This window comes from Salmo salar, chromosome 10, assembly GCF_965601325.2.
Source record: "Salmo salar chromosome 10, fSalSal1, whole genome shotgun sequence".
In the NCBI taxonomy this organism is placed as follows: domain Eukaryota; kingdom Metazoa; phylum Chordata; class Actinopteri; order Salmoniformes; family Salmonidae; genus Salmo; species Salmo salar.
Window position 1 is genome coordinate 98,556,146 of NC_138300.1, and position 16,443 is coordinate 98,572,588.

Sequence of the window (16,443 nt, forward strand, 5' to 3'; positions counted from 1 at the left end):
ATGTTTCTGTAATAGGCCTACATATTTCTCCTTTGCATGGCGCTTTGCTGCAGGGTTTTTTTTTAAAGCAGGATAAAGTTATTAAGCAGAACAATTGAAGTTGAATTCACAGATGTGAGCTTAGATGACTCAACTGGTGACTCGTTTATGCGTCCTATTCGGCCCGCAGGACATGTGTTTGACACACGCTTGCCTTTTAGCCACGTTATGACTGACTTGTGATCATTGCCCTTGCTAGTTTGATTGTATTGACATTCCCAACATTAGTTACAGTAGTCAGTTTTTGTTCAAAATATTGAGTTATTGTAAGAAACTGCATCCCGAATGGGTGGAGGCAGAAAACAACGTACCAGGCCAGCTGTGATTTACAACCTGATGGCAATATTTTTAGACTACCAAAATATGGATTATGCATTGAACCGCATCCATCTATTCTAGCAACAATGCCTTACTGTATGCCATGGAATTTTGAGTCAAATAGAACCTATTTTGAAAACATTTAAAAAAAGTTGTTTTTGTAGCATAACTAGAAATGTCACATTTTTGACTGATATTATGACTGTCTGTTTGTTTCATATTTGCATATCTGTCAATTCCACTTTAACCGTTTTAAATGTCAATTTCAGTAGGGTTACGTCAGAGTTCGGACATCCCAAGGACCCAGATTAGATTTTCCGTACACCCCCCGCAACATGGTATTTTGGTTACTAGGTAACGGTAAACTGTACATGGAAGTGTCCAATCAGAGAACAGAACGGGGCCTGCTTGCAAACTTCTGTGTTGACAAATATTTTGATAATTTTGTATTTAGCTAGTTAACGTTATATTACCTACTTTGGGATGGAGTTTTGATATGGCTTCTTTACAAAATGCTGACCCGGCGTTGAGGGAATATATACTGAAGCATTCCTTGACCCAGATATTTCAGGTGAGACTTTTACAATGTCACACATTTTGCCATGCCAACTCTCGTGACCCTAACGTCAAATAGCTAGCTAGCCACAGTAGCTAACGTTAGCGAGTTAAAGAGCCATATAGCGGTTGGTAGTTAACTTAATTAGCTAACGTTATATAGCTACATTTGTCTCGTAATATGTACAATACTCGTGTTGTGTTTCAACAGGCATTATTAACAGGTTTATGTGTGTCGTGTCCTGAAAGTCCATTACATTTTCTGGAAAGGAAGATTGTGTCTATTCAGGAAAACCGGGACACTGCTGAGATTGATTGGTGAGTAACCTGTTACAGGATCCTACTTCTGAATGGTCTATATAAAATGGTTGTGACCTATAAATAAAAACATCTCAAAACTTCCACTTTATGAAAAGCTGTGTAGGGAATAAGTCACTGCACATGTGCATTTTCTTATTTTCAAGAATGAAATTTTCTGGCACAACCAGAGACTGGCCACCCCTCAGAGCCTGGTTCCTCTCTAGGTTTCTTCCTAGGTTCCTGCCTTTCTAGGGAGTTTTTCCTAGCCACCGTGCTTCTACATCTGCATTGCTTGCTGTTTGGGGTTTCAGGCTGGGTCTCTATATAATCATTTTGTGACATCTACTGATGGAAAAAGGGCTTTATAAATACAATTGATTGATGGATTGATAAAGGTTCAATTTGGGTACCCACTTGCTTTACTTATCAACACTCCTGAACACGGCAATGCATGGCCCACACCACAATGAATGCAGTTTGGTCTGAGTATAATGACAGTGATAGTTTCATTGCCATGTTTGAAATGCAAGAGGGATTAGAATTTAGTATCGTAGCTAAACTCAAAACTTTATGATGCCAGGTTGATAAAAGCTGCAGTGAATTGCAGAAAATGTTAACAAAGCACTGTCTCTAGGCATACATGTGTTGATGATCCGGAACAAGTCGCCGTGACCTCACTGGCAGGAAGCATGGTGCATGACATCTTTGGGAAACGAGATGATACACTGGTAAAGTTTAGAAATAAAAGCACTTTTCGTTGAACAAGTCATAAGTATTTGGACAAATTCACTTATACTGTATTAAAGTAGTCAGAAGTTTAGAATGTGGTCCCATATTCCTTGCACTCAATGACTACATCAAGCTTGTGGCTCTACAAAGTTGTTGGATGCATTTGCAGTTTGTTTTGGTTGGTAAGGTTTAGTGGTTTCCTACATACATGCTGTACATGTACATTTTGAAAATGATCTCACCTTTACATCTTTCCTTCCCTCAACAGTTTCTCTCCCATTTGTTTGAGAAGGCCTACTCCTGTTACAGAATACGTTTAACAAATATGTGCTTCAAGTAAGTAACCCCTGTTATCTAAAGCTCACCTATTGAATACAAAAATGGTGTCCCATTTTGAGAACCATGTTTAGTTGGGATACCAAGTGGATGGATGGGCGAGGGGGGTTGAGTCTTGGGGCACTCTGGTAGCCACCACTGTTGGAAGACAAAGCTTGTCCACCCTGTCTGGAGGAAGAACTGGAAGGGAAAGGCCTACTGTAGGGGCATAGCCAGTTTGAAACACTTTGAGGGACTGCTTGACATTAGGGATTTGTTCACTCTGGACATCAAAACTGTTATAAGCACCACCATCATTTCCAAAGGTTGAGCCAGAATTACAAAGACTTCCATAGCTCTTTGAAACAGATTCTCCTGCAGGGACTTTGTTAGAATGATACAAGGGAACAGAATTAGGGCCTTTACTGCCATAACCACTGGGAGAGGCTGGACCTTGGGTAGAGATTATAGGATCAGGGACAGTGTCCTTGCAATTGGGCTTTGGAGAGGCTCATGGGGCTATAGGCTGGCTCTCTCAAACTCTGGGTTGAACTGCAGCCATTTTGGGCAAGCCTTTTCTCAATAGGGACATGGATAGTTTGGGATATTTGCCTTGGCAGCTGAATACGGGGGACATGTTCATTCTATACAGTGTCCAAGGTTTTTTGGAAAGATCTACCTGGCTTAAAAAAGGTGTTCCTCATAGACTTCACAAATTGTTTTAAATCATGAATGGTTGCGAAACTGACATTCTTGACAATGTTACTAAGTGCTTACCTATCATGTAAAGAGTTGTAGGGAGTTTGGACATCATTACCAGTGCTAGCATGTTCAGACTCTAGAACAAAGGTGCTGGAGAGAGCTGGGATGAACTCATTGGGCTCATGCCGTGCGGAGATTCCGATCTGGGCAGAGCCAGAATGGCTAGAAACATGATCCCCATAAACACTGGAGTGACTGGGGTAGTTGGCCTGCTCCACAGTTTCTCTTGACTCATACTCGCTTGTGACAGTTCCACCCTTGGGCATTGGCCTTGGTTCAGTTGGAGTGGAGACAAGTTCTGTGAACTGCCCAGGTTTCTGGGATTGGGGGAAAGGTTCTCTCTGCACAGAGACAAAGCGGGGGGATGGTTTCCCTCCACTAGACTGGTAGCTAGTAGAGAGCCAGAGTCTGCAGAGCCAGAGTCTGGACTAGGCCCTGATAAGAAGCCTCTAGATTTCTAGCCTCTAGATTTCAAGAAGCCTGAGGCATCTCTAATTTTCTATTTTATTTATTTAACCTTTATTTAACTAGGCAAGTCAGTCAAGAACAAAGGGGATGGGGGCTGGAATAAAGATAATAAATAAATACAAAAAATATAGGACAAAACACACATCACGACAAGAGAGACAACACCACACTACATACAGAGAGATCTAAGACAACAACATAGCAAAGCAGCAACACATGACAACACAGCATGGTAGCAACACAACATGACAACAACATGATAGCAACACAACATGGCAGCAGCACAACATGGTAGCAGCACAAAACATGGTACAAACATTATTGGGCACAGACAACAGCACAAAGGGCAAGAAGGTAGAGACAACAAAACATCACACAACGCAGCCACAACTGTCAGTAAGAGTGTCCATGATTGAGTCTTTGAATGAAAAGATTGAAATAAAACTGTCCAGTTTGAGTGTTTGTTGCAGCTCATTCCAGTCGCTAGCTGCAGTGAACTGAGAAGACGAGCGAACCAGGGATGTGTGTGCTTTGGGGACCTTTAACAGATTGTGACTGGCAGAACGGGTGTTGTATGTGATGAGGGCTGCAGTAGATATCTCAGATAGGGGGGAGTGAGGCCTAAGAGCATCAACCAGTGGGTCTTGTGATGGGTATACAGAGATGACCAGTTTACAGAGGAGTATAGAGTGCAGTGATGTGTCCTATAAGGAGCATTGGCGGCAAATCTGATGGCCGAATGGTAAAGAACATCTAGCTGCTCGAGAGCACCCTTACCTGCCGATCTATAAATTGCATCTCCGTAATCTAGCATGGGTAGGATGGTCATCTGAATCAGGGTTAGTTTGGCAGCTGGGGTGAAAGAAGAGCAATTACGATAGAGGAAACCAAGTCTAGATTTAACTTTAGCCTGCAGCTTTGATATGTGCTGAGAGAAGAACAGTGTACCATCTAGCCATACTCCCAAGTACTTGTATGAGGTGACTACCTCAAGCTCTAAACCCTCAGAGGTAGTAATCACACCTGTGGGGAGAGGGGCATTCTTATTACCAAACCACAAGACCTTTGTTTTGGAGGTGTTCAGAACAAGGTTAAGGGCAGAGAAAGCTTGTTGGACACTAAGAAAGCTTAGTTGTGGAGCGTTTAATGGGGAGGGGCCAGCTGAGTATAAGACTGTATCATCTGCATTTATATGGATGAGAGAGCTTCCTACTCCCTTAGCTATGTTGTTTATAAATTGAGAAGAGCGTGGGGCCTAGTATCGAGCCTTGGGGTACTCCCTTGGTGACAGGCAGTGGCTGAGAAAGCAGATGTTCTGATGTTATACACTGCACATAAGGTGCTCCGTAGACCTCCGTAGATGTGTACTGAATGGATATCCACTCAGAAAAGGGTTTCTTAAGGACATACACAGGGTGTAAGGTTGAGTCTAATATTATCAAGGTTGTTATACTATTCAGGTCAATATGTAAGACATGCTTATTACCAAACGGGACAGAATTCTCACCTTTTTGGGCAGGATAAAAGTTAGCGCTGATCAATATGGGTGTGACACATAGAGAGATGGACACATAGGACACAGCATTGTATCTGTCCCATAATGGCCTCTGTGAGAGCATGGACAGCACCATTGAGGCCATCTCCATTTTGAAGTAGAATTCTTTTTTATTTTACTATACTTCTATGAGTTGAAAACAAACTGAAAGGTTGCATACTGCCACCTGTAGTGTGTTGTTTGAACAGGTATAAAGCCAAGGTTCGCGATTTACTACCACTTGCAGTTATGTAATATTTGCTCATTATTATTTTTAATTGGCTGACCCCTCCTGATGTCCTGGGTGGTACTATGTGATCTGTCCTTAACCCATAGGAAGCCCCACCCAGTTGACTACTTCAAAATGGGTGAAAGTGGACTCTGACGCTCGTCGGATGTGGCAGCGCTTGCAAACTATTACAGACTACAAAGGGAAGCACAGCCGCGAGCTGCCCAGTGACACGAGCCTACCAGACAAGCTAAATTACTTCTATGCTCGCTTCGAGGCAAGTGACACTGAAGCATGCATCAGCTGTTCTGTACGACTGTGTGATCACGCTCTCCGTAGCCGATGTGAGTAAGACCTTTAAACAGGTCAACATTTACCAGGACGTGTACTCTTCACAGACATTTTCAACCTGTCTCTGACTGAGTCTGTAATACCAACATGTTTCAAGTAGACCACCATAGTCCCTGATTACAACTAGGGAATCTGGAGGCACTGGGGCCCCTCGGGGATGCGTGCTCAGTCCCCTCCTGTACTCCCTGTTCACTCATGACTGCATGGCCAGGCACGACTCCAACACCATCATTAAGTTTGCCGATAACACAACAGTGGTAGGCCTGATCACCAACAACGATGAGACAGACTATATGGGAGGAGGTCAGAGACCTGGCCGTGTGGTGCCAGGATAACAACTTCACCCTCAACGTGATCAAGACAAAGGAGATGATTGTGGACTACTCCAACACCATCGTTAAGTTTGCTGATGACACAACAATGGTAGGCCTGATCACCGACAACGATGAGACAGCTTATAGGGAGGAGGTCAGAGACCTGACCGTGTGGTGCAAGAACAGCAACCTCTCCCTCAACGTGATTAAGACTAAGGAGATGATTGTGGACTACAGGAAAAGGAGGACCCAGCACGCCCCCATTCTCATCGACGGTGCAGTGGATCAGGTTGAGAGCTTCAAGTTCCTTGGCGTCCACATCACCAACAAAATAACATGCACACCAAGACAAGCCTATTCCCCCTCAGGAGCATGAAAAGATTTGGCATGGGTCCTCAGATTCTCAAAAGGTTTTACAGCTGCACCATCGAGAGCATCCTGACGGGTTGCATCACTGCCTGGTATGGCAACTGCTTAGCCTCCGAACCCAAGGCACTACAGAGGGTAGTGTGTACGGCCCAGTACATCGCTGGGGCAAAGCTTCCTACCATCCAGGCGGTGTCAGAGGAAGGCCCTAAAAATTGTCAAAGACTCCAGCCACCCTAGTCATAGACTTTTCTCTCTGCAACCGCATAGCAAGCGGTACCCGGGCACCAAGTCTAGGTCCAAGATGCTTCTAAACATCTTCTACCCCCAAGCCATAAGACTCCTGAACAGCTAATTAAATGGCTACCCAGACTATTTGCATTGCCCCCCCACACACACTGCTGCTACTCTCTGTTATTATCTATGTATAGCCACTTTGATTACTCTACCTACATGTACATAATTACCCCAATTACCTCGACAACGGTGCCCCCGCACATCGACTCTGTATCGGTACCCCCTGTATGTAGCCCGCACATCGACTCTGTACCGGTACCCCCTGTATGTAGCCTGCACATCGACTCTGTATCGGTACCCCCTGTATGTAGCCTGCACATCGACTCTGTACCGGTACCCCCTGTATGTAGCCTGCACATCGACTCTGTACCGGTACCCCCTGTATGTAGCCTGCACATTGACTCTGTATCGGTACCCCCTGTATGTAGCCTGCACATTGACTCTGTACCGGTACCCCCTGTATGTAGCCTGCACATTGACTCTGTATCGGTACCCCCTGTATGTAGCCCGCACATTGACTCTGTACCGGTACCCCCTGTATGTAGCCTGCACATCGACTCTGTATCGGTACCCCCTGTATGTAGCCTGCACATTGACTCTGTACCGGTACCCCCTGTATGTAGCCTGCACATTGACTCTGTATCGGTACCCCCTGTATGTAGCCTGCACATTGACTCTGTACCGGTACCCCCTGTATGTAGCCTGCACATTGACTCTGTATCGGTACCCCCTGTATGTAGCCTGCACATTGACTCTGTATCGGTACCCCCTGTATGTAGCCTGCACATCGACTCTGTATCGGTACCCCCTGTATGTAGCCTGCACATTGACTCTGTATCGGTACCCCCTGTATGTAGCCTCCACATTGACTCTGTATCGGTACCCCCTGTATGTAGCCTGCACATTGACTCTGTATCGGTACCCCCTGTATGTAGCCTGCACATTGACTCTGTATCGGTACCCCCTGTATGTAGCCTGCACATTGACTCTGTATCGGTACCCCCTGTATGTAGCCTGCACATTGACTCTGTATCGGTACCCCCTGTATGTAGCCTGCACATTGACTCTGTATCGGTACCCCCTGTATGTAGCCTGCACATTGACTCTGTATCGGTACCCCCTGTATGTAGCCTGCACATTGACTCTGTATCGGTACCCCCTGTATGTAGCCTGCACATTGACTCTGTACCGGTACCCCCTGTATGTAGCCTGCACATTGACTCTGTATCGGTACCCCCTGTATGTAGCCTGCACATTGACTCTGTATCGGTACCCCCTGTATGTAGCCTGCACATTGACTCTGTATCGGTACCCCCTGTATGTAGCCTGCACATTGACTCTGTATCGGTACCCCCTGTATATAGCCTGCACATTGACTCTGTATCGGTACCCCCTGTATGTAGCCTGCACATCGACTCTGTATCGGTACCCCCTGTATGTAGCCTGCACATTGACTCTGTATCGGTACCCCCTGTATGTAGCCTGCACATTGACTCTGTATCGGTACCCCCTGTATGTAGCCTGCACATTGACTCTGTATCGGTACCCCCTGTATATAGCCTGCACATTGACTCTGTATCGGTACCCCCTGTATGTAGCCTGCACATTGACTCTGTATCGGTACCCCCTGTATATAGCCTGCACATTGACTCTGTATCGGTACCCCCTGTATATAGCCTGCACATTGACTCTGTATCGGTACCCCCTGTATGTAGCCTGCACATTGACTCTGTACCGGTACCCCCTGTATGTAGCCTGCACATTGACTCTGTATCGGTACCCACTGTAAATAGCCCTCCTATTGTTATTTACTGCTGCTCTTTAATTATTTGTTATTCTTATCTCTTACTTTTTGGGGGTGATTTTCTTAAAGCTGCATTGTTGGTTAAGGGCTTGTAAGTAAGCATTTCACTGTTGCATTCGGCATGTGACAAAGGAAATTTGATTTGATTTGTGTGAACAACACAAATCTGTCCACGTTTTTTTCCGTGAGTGAAAAACAGCCACAAGTCTGATTATAAAGTAGGTTTTTTTCAGTTTCAGAAATGCCATGTGCGTCCACTTATATCAGTGCTTTCGTAAAAACCTAACCATTCCGAAGCTTCAATTTGATCAAATAAGCCTCAAGTAGCAAATTAGCAATTCCATGTTTTATTGACCAAATTTAGCATTCTCTCATTGACCTCTATATACAAAATTAAACTGGGAAAATCTCTGGCATCTTCCTGAAGATCACTGATGTCATGATTTGACCTCTTTTTTTTTTTCTCTCTCTCAGTTGTCTTGAAAGCCCCAATAGAACACCACTTTTCCAATTGATTAGTCAGTTCCAAAGTAAATCATCAGCTTAGACATCAATATGAAGCTTAGATACTGTTTCAAAAATAGGCCTACAATGCATTTGACAGTTAATAATTCTAATTTTATAAACACACACTTTTGTCTATGAAGAGTGGCGGCCAATAACTTAAGATGTGTGATTGAAAGTCTAGATCTTCTCCCTGGGTCACTGGTAAACAAGCTGGGGGGTTAGCTGGGACACTGTACTCTGTATTTCCTTTCACCTCCTACTGTTGCAGGTAGTACAGGCCCTGGGAGGATGATATCAGTATCTAGTATCACTGACAGCTTTTGTCTAGCAAACATATGCTGCTTTCTGAATAGCTGAGTATATGGGGGGATAAGCTCATTGAGGAAGTGAAACCTTTTAAGGTGTTGCAGATATAAATATAGTGTTTAGAACAATCAGAGACTTCAGTTCAACAAAATAACTGAGGCACATATACTGTAGGTCTATTTTTACCCCTATTGAATGAAAACGCCCTTGGTTCATGTTCTACCCCGCTGAATGAATGAAGGTGTACAGGATCAGTCCTACCTGCCAGCTCACTGAATTAATGATGGTTGTGTTTTGTGGGCGCCGGCAGGGCGTGGAAAAGGTTCATCTGGAATAAGCGGAAGGAGGCCAGGGAGTTGACGCTGAAGATGGAGACAGCTGAGAGGCACTACATACAGAGGGGCCTGAGGGTCGCACTGTGCAAGTGGGTGGAGTGGGTACAGGTCTGCAAGAGAAGGCAGAACGGTAGGCAACTACTATTGGCATGTGTTGCAGAGTCATTGATATAGCCTACAGAGTTACTGTAGGGAAAGTACAGTTTAAGCATCTGGAATTTTAATGGGGGCAATTTTGGCACCTTAGAAGATATTTACATTTTGGTTAAAATAGTTTACCAAACTGTAGGCCCATCTATGACTCTAATGTATATTTATGCATTACTGTCAGAGCATTACTTGTCTGACCTCAGTTCATTCATGTGCTTCAGTACAGAAAAAAAACAACTAAGTTATGCTTTAGTATCCATGTGAGTAACCTGTATGTGTGAATCACCTGTCTTTTGCAAAGCTTCAGAATACAGTATGAGAACATAGTTCTGAAAACAGCATGGCTTGTTTTTTGGTCAGTTATGTTAAGTGGGTCAGCTGAAAGTCATTAGCTAATAATATATATCCAGACTAGTCTCTGCTGTTAGTTTAACTGATTTATGCTTTGACTAACTATGACTATTTAAAGTCGTACTCTGTATCATGACCGTTGTCTTTTAAAAAGCTGTCAGGATGTTTTTACTTTGGGTGTCCCTGACTCAGTTATGCTTATTGAGTTAAAGTGTTGGTATAAAATACAGTTGCAACATCCATGTTTCTACTAAAAAGTTTTTTCCACAAATATATGATTTTTCTTCAGTATATTATTCACATTTTCATGCAGGACATGTATAATGCTTGTGTGTTTTCCTCTTAGATGCCATGAAGAAGATCCAGCGAGTGTGGAATGCTATCCACTGTAAGATTGTCATAAGTGCTTGGCGCTATGTGGTGCAGGACTCAAAACGGACAAAAGAGTACTTTGAGGTATGACTAGACAAGATGAATCTGATTAGTATTTACTGTATACCAATTAAGAATTAGATTTTTTTATTTAACCTTTATTTTGACTTGGTGTCAATGCTGAGACCAAGGTCTCTTTTCCAGATGAGCCCTGTTTAGCACAACAACAATACACATCAAAATACAATATACCCATTAAATTACACATCAATATTAACATTCAAATACACATTATTATGCTCAATACATGAAAAGCAAAACACAATCATAAAAAACCACACCTTCAGTAAAATGGTCTCCTAACAGCCTTAAAGGGTACAATTATTCCTATTTTAAAGTGCATTGGAGATCATTCCACACATAAGGTGCAAAATGACTAAAAGCAGATCTACCAGAGTTAGCCATCCCTGAGACCGGGGCTGGTATCTCAATAAGTTAACAAGGTAAGGTACGGCGGAAGTTTAAACAGGAGGGCTTGATAAACAAAAAGAGTGCAATGCATTGGTCTACAAGACTTCAGAGAGGGCCAATCTACTATCTGATACAGAGTGCAGTGATGTGTACTGAACCTATCGCCCGTAATAGAGCGTAGTGTGCTATAATAAACTGCGTCCCATGGCTTCAATACAGTGGCAGCTGCATTCATATAGACAATGTAATGTGTGTGTTGTCAGAGACTGGAGAATGGTCTGTTGGAGATGAGCAGTAAGGACTCTGACGTTGCCATTGAAGAGGGACATGACGGACTCTCACTGCTACCTTGCAAGCTCTCAATAAAGGTACTCCTCTCTCTCTCTCTCTCTCTCTCGCTCTTACTGTCTCCCTCATGCTCACTTGCTAAACCTGCCTCCTCTTCTTTCTCACCCTACATTCTTATGAGTCACATGTCCACCCCAGGTATCCTGAGTTTTCTTCTATAACTGTCAGATTCATTGTTTGTGAAGATTCCTAGCCTTCATGGGCAGTTAACCCTGAGGTCACCTCTATTGCATGCATCATGACTTATGATGACCCCAGTCTTTGTCCCTTCTAAGGCCACATGAGGGTGGTTCCATATGATTTCAGTCACTTTCTGACTGCACCTCTTTTGATTTGAACAAAACCTTCCATAGATGTTTGTCCATGGTAGAACCACAAAGATGGTTGAAGGTCCACACATCAGAGAATGTTGACTTGAATGGGAATACACATTGTTTTGAATTAAACTGTCAGTCTTCCATAGGAAACCTATTTAAATCACAGAAGTATAGATAAAAGAATAGACATTCCCATTCAAGTTGACATTCAATGGTGGGTGGACTGGCAGCCATCTTTCTGGTAGTAATTGAAACGTCAATTTAAATATCAGTGGTGTACCAGCTGATAGGCAGAATCTACCACACACCCAAAGCTGATTTGTGATGGTGCTGTAGGCAAAAGGCAAAACTGGAGAAACAGGAAAAAGTCTCTGCACACTACCAAATATATTTTAATTATAGCTGAGCAGTGAGTCAAAGGTAATTACAGACCTGTGGTAATCTAAAGTACCCAAAAGGGCCACTAGATGTCATAATATCATATAGAAATACAGGACACAACAGAACATGTTATACTGTAGATGTATTTCTACTAGAACAAAACATGTACCCAACATTGTTTCTCCAACGACCCTCTCCAACCAGCTAAATTGCAGTGGTCTGAAGGGAGAGGTCCATTCTATGAATTTAGTTTCTATGATTGAAATGACACCCACCCTGTATTCAAGAGAATGCTGTGTCTCAACCAATGACGAGCACAACGCAAACACTTAAGACAATGTAAAATATACTACAACATATGTGAAAATGAAAAAAAAGATCTGAGTTTACCTGTGTTAAGAGAATTTATGTTAAAGGTTAAGAAATGACTTCATTTTTATAAATAAAAAATAAATACAAATTCAATAAATTATTAAATAGCTTGACAACCCTGTTTGTAAGCTTTAAAATGATATCAAACTCAACCCTTTATATTTTTCAGTGATGAAGATATGGAAGTCTCATGGTAGGGTGGGGTATGCAAAATGGGTCAACTTTGAGCACCTCTATTCCTGAATGTTTAGGCTTTCTGGTCCAAAACGTCACTTTCTGACCACTTCTAGAATAGGCAAACATGTTCGGAAGGTTTCGTTAAAGGCCCAGTGCAGTCAAACTTGATTTACCTGTGTTTGATGTTTCCACATTGAGGTTGGACTAATACTGTGAAATTTCGAAAATTATGATAATGCACTTTTAGTGTAAGAGCCGTTTGAAAAGACCGCCTGAAATTTCTGCCTGTTTTGGTGGGATGGAGTTTTGGCCTGCCTGGTGACATCACCAGGCGGAATATTAGTTAATAGACTAATAAGAAAGTGAGTTCCAAACCTCTCTGCCACTAACAGCTAGTTTTCAGTTCTTTGTCTGTTTTGTCTGTGACCACCCCTGTAGGCATCTAGCAGTTATGGCTTATTTCTTGGCAGTGATTACTATGCTGTTTTTATCAAACATCTCGCCCAAGAAATATTACTGGGACATGACTATGTTTCGGAAAGGAGCACAGCTCCTAAATGCTTTGTTGACATTCAGTATTTTTTTGTCTGTTTGTAAAGGCAAAATCAAAATAATTGTGGGAAAATAGCAAGAGGAATGGGGGCAGAGAGATTGTTCTGCAGTCTTTTCTTCATATGAAATGGATTCAGATTAACTCACAATCGCATTGCAAAGGGCATAAATGGTATGGGTGAAACGTTTGAATTGACTTGCAGTAAATCAAGGCCTACAGTGGGGGAAAAAAGTATTTGATCCCCTGCTGATTTTGTACGTTTGCCCACTTACAAAGAAATGATCAGTCTATAATTTTAATGGTAGGTTTTATTTGAACAGTGAGAGACAGAATAACAACAACAAAAATCCAGAAAAACGCATGTCAAAAATTGTATAAAATGATTTGCATTTTAATGAGGAAAATCAGTATTTGACACCTCTGCAAAACATGACTTAGTACTTGGTGGCAAAACCCTTGTTGGCAATCACAGAGGTCAGACGTTTCTTGTAGTTGGCCACCAGGTTTGCACACATCTCAGGAGGGATTTTGTCCCACTCCTCTTTGCAGATCTTCTCCAAGTCATTACGGTTTCGAGGCTGACGTTTGGCAACTCGAACCTTCAGCTCCCTCCACAGATTTTCTATGGGATTAAGGTCTGGAGACTGGCTAGGCCACTCCAGGACCTTAATGTGCTTCTTCTTGAGCCACTCCTTTGTTGCCTTGGCCGTGTGTTTTGGGTCATTGTCATGCTGGAATACCCATCCACGACCCATTTTCAATGTCCTGGCTGAGGGAAGGAGGTTCTCACCCAAGATTTGACAGTACATGGCCCCGTCAAATGATGCGGTGAAGTTGTCCTGTCCCCTTAGCAGAAAAACACCCCCAAAGCATAATGTTTCCACCTCCATGTTTGACGGTGGAGATGGTGTTCTTGGGGTCATAGGCAGCATTCCTCCTCCTCCAAACACGGCGAGTTGAGTTGATGCCAAAGAGCTCCATTTTGGTCTCATCTGACCACAACACTTTCACCAGTTGTCCTCTGAATCATTCAGATGTTCATTGGCAAACTTTAGACGGGCATGTATATGTATTCTTGAGCAGGGGGACCTTGAGGGCGCTGCAGGATTTCAGTCCTTCACGGCGTAGTGTGTTACCAATTGTTTTCTTGGTGACTATGGTCCCAGCTGCCTTGAGATCATTGACAAGATCCTCCCGTGTAGTTCTGGGCTGATTCCTCACTGTTCTCATGATCATTGCAACCCCACGAGGTGAGATCTTGCATGGAGCCCCAGGCCGAGGGATCTTGCCAGTTCTTTTGTGTTTCTTCCATTTGCGAATAATCGCACCAAATGTTGTCACCTTCTCACCAAGCTGCTTGGCGATGGTCTTGTAGCCCATTCCAGCCTTGTGTACGTCTACAATCTTGTCCCTGACATCCTTGGAGAGCTCTTTGGTCTTGGCCATGGTGGAGAGTTTGGAATCTGATTGATTGATTGCTTCTGTGGACAGGAGTCTTTTTTACAGGTAACAAGCTGCGGTTAGGAGCACTCCCTTTAAGAGTGTGCTCCTAATCTCAGCTCGTTACCTGTATAAAAGACAACTGGGAGCCAGAAATCTTTCTGATTGAGAGGGGGTCATACTTATTTCCCTCATTAAAATGCAAATCAATTTATAACATTTTTGACATGCGTTTTTCTCGATATTTTTGTTGTTATTCTGTCTCTCACTGTTCAAATAAACCTACCATTAAAATTATAGACTGATCCTTTCTTTATCAGTGGGCAAACGTACAAAATCAGCAGGGGATCAAATACTTTTTTTCCCCCACTGTATGCTGCAGTGTTGTGTTGCGAATGAAAAGTGGTAGATGTGTCATCAGATTTTTTGGTTTTGGTAAAATCTGACATTGTTCTGAAATGACACCCAATAGCCTTGTAGTTAATTTGATAGGAAATAGGGTATACTTTCAGATGCAGCCATGCATAACATCTTTCAACACCAGATTGACTGAACAGTTGCTATGGCAGTGGTCACTAACCCAGGTCCTGGAGAGCTACAAGCTAGGTCGTAAAAATATCTCTATCTTCAACCTAGGCTACAGGGTGTGTAGGTTCCAGTGCTGGGTTGGTGACAACTGTTCCATCATAGTATTCTGTTTGGTCAGGTCTTCCAGAGTCTAGACGTAGGAGACCTGCTGAAATGTGCAGAAGTGTGTCGGACCTGGAAGGCCATCGCTCAGTCCTGCTCACTGTGGAGTCGGGTCAGTATAGCACACACACCACAATCACAGGTACTGAAATTACCATAAACATTTAATGTAACATTAACTAATTTTTGTCAGTGATTTAACTCTTATGTCTACTACATGTTCCACGGTACATTCAGGTCTAATATATCCCTTGTGTATTGTTACCTGTTGAGTCCGGATGTGTCCTGTAATGTTTCCTCCAACGTTTGTCTCTGAATGACAGATCAGTTTCTCTGTGGAGAGGGACTGGATCACAGACCGCATCGTGGAACAGATCCTACAGAAGTACCGGCCGTTTGTAGTTCACCTTAACATGCGTGGATGCACCTCTCTACAGTGGCCCAGCTTCAAATGTATCAGTGAGTACTAGCATACACACACAGACATACACACACACACGCATGGGTGTAAAGATTACATACCTGCACGCAAGCCTATGCACACACACTAACACACATACAACAAAAAACAAAACAATTACGTAAATGTGATTGTGTTTCATTTCACAGCTACATGTACATTCAAATTACTCTACCAATATAACATTTCTGTCATCTCTAAATCATCTGAAAAAAACAGCACTGACAAAGCAGGAACAACAATATTAAAACAAAGTTAGTTTCACCATCTGATACAGACTAAATTTAAATGATCTATAAAATAAGACTAAAACGTATTTAAAGAGCCACTGAACACACTGATTGGCACGTGTTTTTCTGTTGCTCATTAGAAAAACAAGATTTCAGTCTTGGAGGTGTTTCCAGCCCGATTCCGTGTTTGGTTAATTATGTTATTCCCCCAACCCTATTTCACTTCTTCAAAATCCCCAGAATGAACGTAAGATAACTCTCAAAAATCTGTAAATAATTTTTATGTTTTTGCCGAGGATGTTTTAGTTGCGCAATTTTACATCTACAGTTGAAGTCGGAAGTTTACATAAACTTAGATTGGAGTCATAAAACTCCTTTTTCAACCCCTCCACAAATTTCTTGTTAACAAACGATAGTTTTGGCAAGTTGGTTAGGACATCTACTTTGTGCATGACACAAGTAATTTTTCCAACAATTGTTTACAGACAGATTATTTCACTTATAATTCACTGTATTACAATTTCAGTGGGTCAGAAGTTTACATACACTAAGTTGACTGTGCCTTTAAACAGCTTGGAAAATTCCAGAAAATTATATCATGG

The 16,443-nt window shown here is 42.7% G+C and overlaps 1 protein-coding gene across 1 annotated transcript in view; it reads left to right on the forward strand.

Moving 5' to 3' along the window:
• The first annotated feature begins 732 nt into the window (after positions 1-732).
• fbxl13 (F-box and leucine-rich repeat protein 13) overlaps positions 733-16,443 on the forward strand; it is a 38,164-nt gene continuing 22,453 nt past the window's right edge. Inside the window, exons 1-9 of the mRNA XM_014125169.3 lie at positions 733-928; positions 1,124-1,230; positions 1,847-1,940; positions 2,210-2,277; positions 9,505-9,659; positions 10,377-10,486; positions 11,137-11,241; positions 15,168-15,263; positions 15,475-15,610. Coding sequence (XP_013980644.2) covers positions 854-928; positions 1,124-1,230; positions 1,847-1,940; positions 2,210-2,277; positions 9,505-9,659; positions 10,377-10,486; positions 11,137-11,241; positions 15,168-15,263; positions 15,475-15,610 — 946 coding nt within the window. The 5' untranslated portion in view covers positions 733-853. The remainder of the gene's footprint in view (positions 929-1,123; positions 1,231-1,846; positions 1,941-2,209; positions 2,278-9,504; positions 9,660-10,376; positions 10,487-11,136; positions 11,242-15,167; positions 15,264-15,474; positions 15,611-16,443) is intronic.